At 56.3% G+C, this 2,357-nt stretch overlaps 1 protein-coding gene across 1 annotated transcript in view; it reads right to left on the bottom strand.

Annotated features, from left to right (window-relative positions):
- Positions 1-566: 566 nt before the first annotated feature.
- The window catches only part of pof1b (POF1B actin binding protein), a 5,257-nt gene continuing 3,466 nt past the window's right edge, over positions 567-2,357 (bottom strand). Inside the window, exons 4-10 of the mRNA XM_068744194.1 lie at positions 2,271-2,304; positions 1,899-1,979; positions 1,729-1,821; positions 1,321-1,434; positions 1,094-1,246; positions 899-1,018; positions 567-704 (exon numbers count right to left, since the gene is read on the bottom strand). Of these exons, the coding sequence (XP_068600295.1) occupies positions 567-704; positions 899-1,018; positions 1,094-1,246; positions 1,321-1,434; positions 1,729-1,821; positions 1,899-1,979; positions 2,271-2,304 (733 nt within the window). The remainder of the gene's footprint in view (positions 705-898; positions 1,019-1,093; positions 1,247-1,320; positions 1,435-1,728; positions 1,822-1,898; positions 1,980-2,270; positions 2,305-2,357) is intronic.

Genomic DNA, 2,357 nt, shown 5'->3' with positions numbered 1-2,357 from the left:
AAATGTCTGAGCGGCGACGAACCAAAGGACACACACACACACACACACACACACACACACACAAACACACACACAGACACACACACACACACAAACACACACACACACAAACACACACACAGACACACACACACACACAAACACACACACACACAAACACACACACAGACACACACACACACACACACACACACACACACACACACAAACAGACACACACACAAACACACACACAGACACACACACACACACACACACAAACACACACACAGACACACACACACACAAACACACACACACACAAACAGACACACACACACAAACACACACACAAACACACACACACACAACACACACAAACACACACACACACAAACAGACACACACACAAACACACACAAACAGACACACAAAACACAAATTCTCTATTTCCTGTTGGACTTTCAAACATAAATAATTGACATATTCCTTTGCAGAGATGAGGTGCTCAGATTACAGGAGGACACGAGGACATGGGGACACGAGGACACGGGGACACGGGGACACGGGACACGGGGACACGGGGCTCAGACCTCCTCCTGTCCCGTGATGGTCGTCTGCCGCTGCTCCAACGTGGCGAGCAGCTCGGAGATCCTCAGCTGGAGGCTCTTCTCCGAGGACGACCGGCTGCCGCTGACGTCCATCTGGATCGTGGTGATCTGGGTCTGCAGGGACAGACAGGTAAACAGGAAGTAGCCTTATATGTATCTGGGGGGAGGAGCCTGTGTGTTAACAGGCTTTTGATATCTGCTTGCTGGAATTGTTCGCTATAAATTGGGATTATCCTCAGAACAGGCGGCAGACTGTTAGCATGTTAGCATGCTAGCATGCTAACAGTTGCCGATGAAGGGGTCCTCACCCGCAGCCTCTGGATCTCCTGCTCCTTCTCCCTCCTCATGGAGCTGAGCTGCTCCTGGTACTGACGGGACAGCTCCTCCATCTTGGTCTGCAGCGAGGAGCTGCTAGCCTGGCCGGCTAGCTGAGGACGGGCCAGACGGGAAGCGGTCAGCGCCAGCTCGGCTCCGATTGGTCGGCACCGGGCAGGTGACGTTACCTTCTGCCGGAGCATCTCGTTCTCCTTCTCCAGCGCTCTCATCCTCCCCTCCACCTCCTTGATTTTGTACTCGCGGCCCGAGTCGGCGTTCCGGCTGCTTCCCAGCTGGCTCTCCAGGGAACGCTGGGAAGAGATGGTTTCCTTCAGGGATGCCTGGAGAAGGGAGAGATCAGACCGGGGGGCGGGGCCGGGGGGCGGGGCCGGGGGCGGGGCCGGGCCGGGTTTACCTGCAGCTGCCGGTTGTTCTGGCGGACCGCCTCCAGGAGTCCGTCGTACTGACGGGCCTGGTCGGCTTTGAAGCTCAGGTCTCTCTCCAGCGCCTCCTTCTCGGCCTCCAGACGCTGAGGCAGGAGGAGCAGGAGGAGCAGGAGGAGCAGGGTTAGAACCTGCAGGAGCGTACACTAACTAACGGCGGCGCCTACAGAACCGATGGAACTCTGATCGCCTGCATTGATCCCGGAGTTCTAGATCTAATCATCGATCAAGGCTTTCTGAGTTCTTTCCTCGGCCCTTCTGAAACTCCGCCTTCCACGCAGCAGAACCAATCAATGAGCCGGACGTGTCCCGCCTCAGGCAGGTAACCAATCACACGCCACCTCGTTCATGGCCACGCCCTCCCCCCGCCGGCCTCTTACCCTCAGGTCCTCAGACATGTGGAGGAGCTCCTCCCTCAGGCTGCTGAAGGTGGCCAGCAGGAGGCGCATGCTTTTATCAGCGGTCAGACGGGTCTGAGGAGGAGACAGACGTCCAGACGTCACCTCCACGCCGAGGGAGGCCGCCAGACGCTTCTGGACAGGAAGCTCACCTGTAGCAGGTAACGGATCTGCTGCTTGGTCAGCTCAGTGGCTCCTCTGGGAAGCAACGCCTCCACCTCCTCTCGCTCCACCTGAGGACAGGTAAGACAGAAGGAGCCAGCTTTAAATGTCGGCTTGGCCTTCTGGACCGCCTCCAGACTTCAGACAGGACAGGTAGATTCAGGTCGAAGGCAAAGGAAGTGCTTCCAGACGCGTAAGGAAGTCCTTCCTGTCAAGTCAAGCAGGAAGTGCTTCCAGACGCGCAAGGAAGTCCTTCCTGTCAAGTCAAGCAGGAAGTGCTTCCAGACGCGTAAGGAAGCCCTTCCTGTCAAGTCAAGCAGGAAGTGCTTCCAGATGAACTCCAGATGTGGTTGGTTCCTCACCTTGTAGTCCACGCTGGGATCCAGCTGGTGCTTCCTGAAACAGGAAATGGAACCGATTTGAGAATCACCATGGAAACACGAATGGAA

The sequence above is a fragment of the Brachionichthys hirsutus genome, chromosome 10 (assembly GCF_040956055.1).
Source record: "Brachionichthys hirsutus isolate HB-005 chromosome 10, CSIRO-AGI_Bhir_v1, whole genome shotgun sequence".
Classification (NCBI taxonomy): domain Eukaryota; kingdom Metazoa; phylum Chordata; class Actinopteri; order Lophiiformes; family Brachionichthyidae; genus Brachionichthys; species Brachionichthys hirsutus.
The sequence above is the reverse complement of the archived record's forward strand: the minus strand, read 5'-3'. Positions and strand labels throughout refer to the sequence as shown.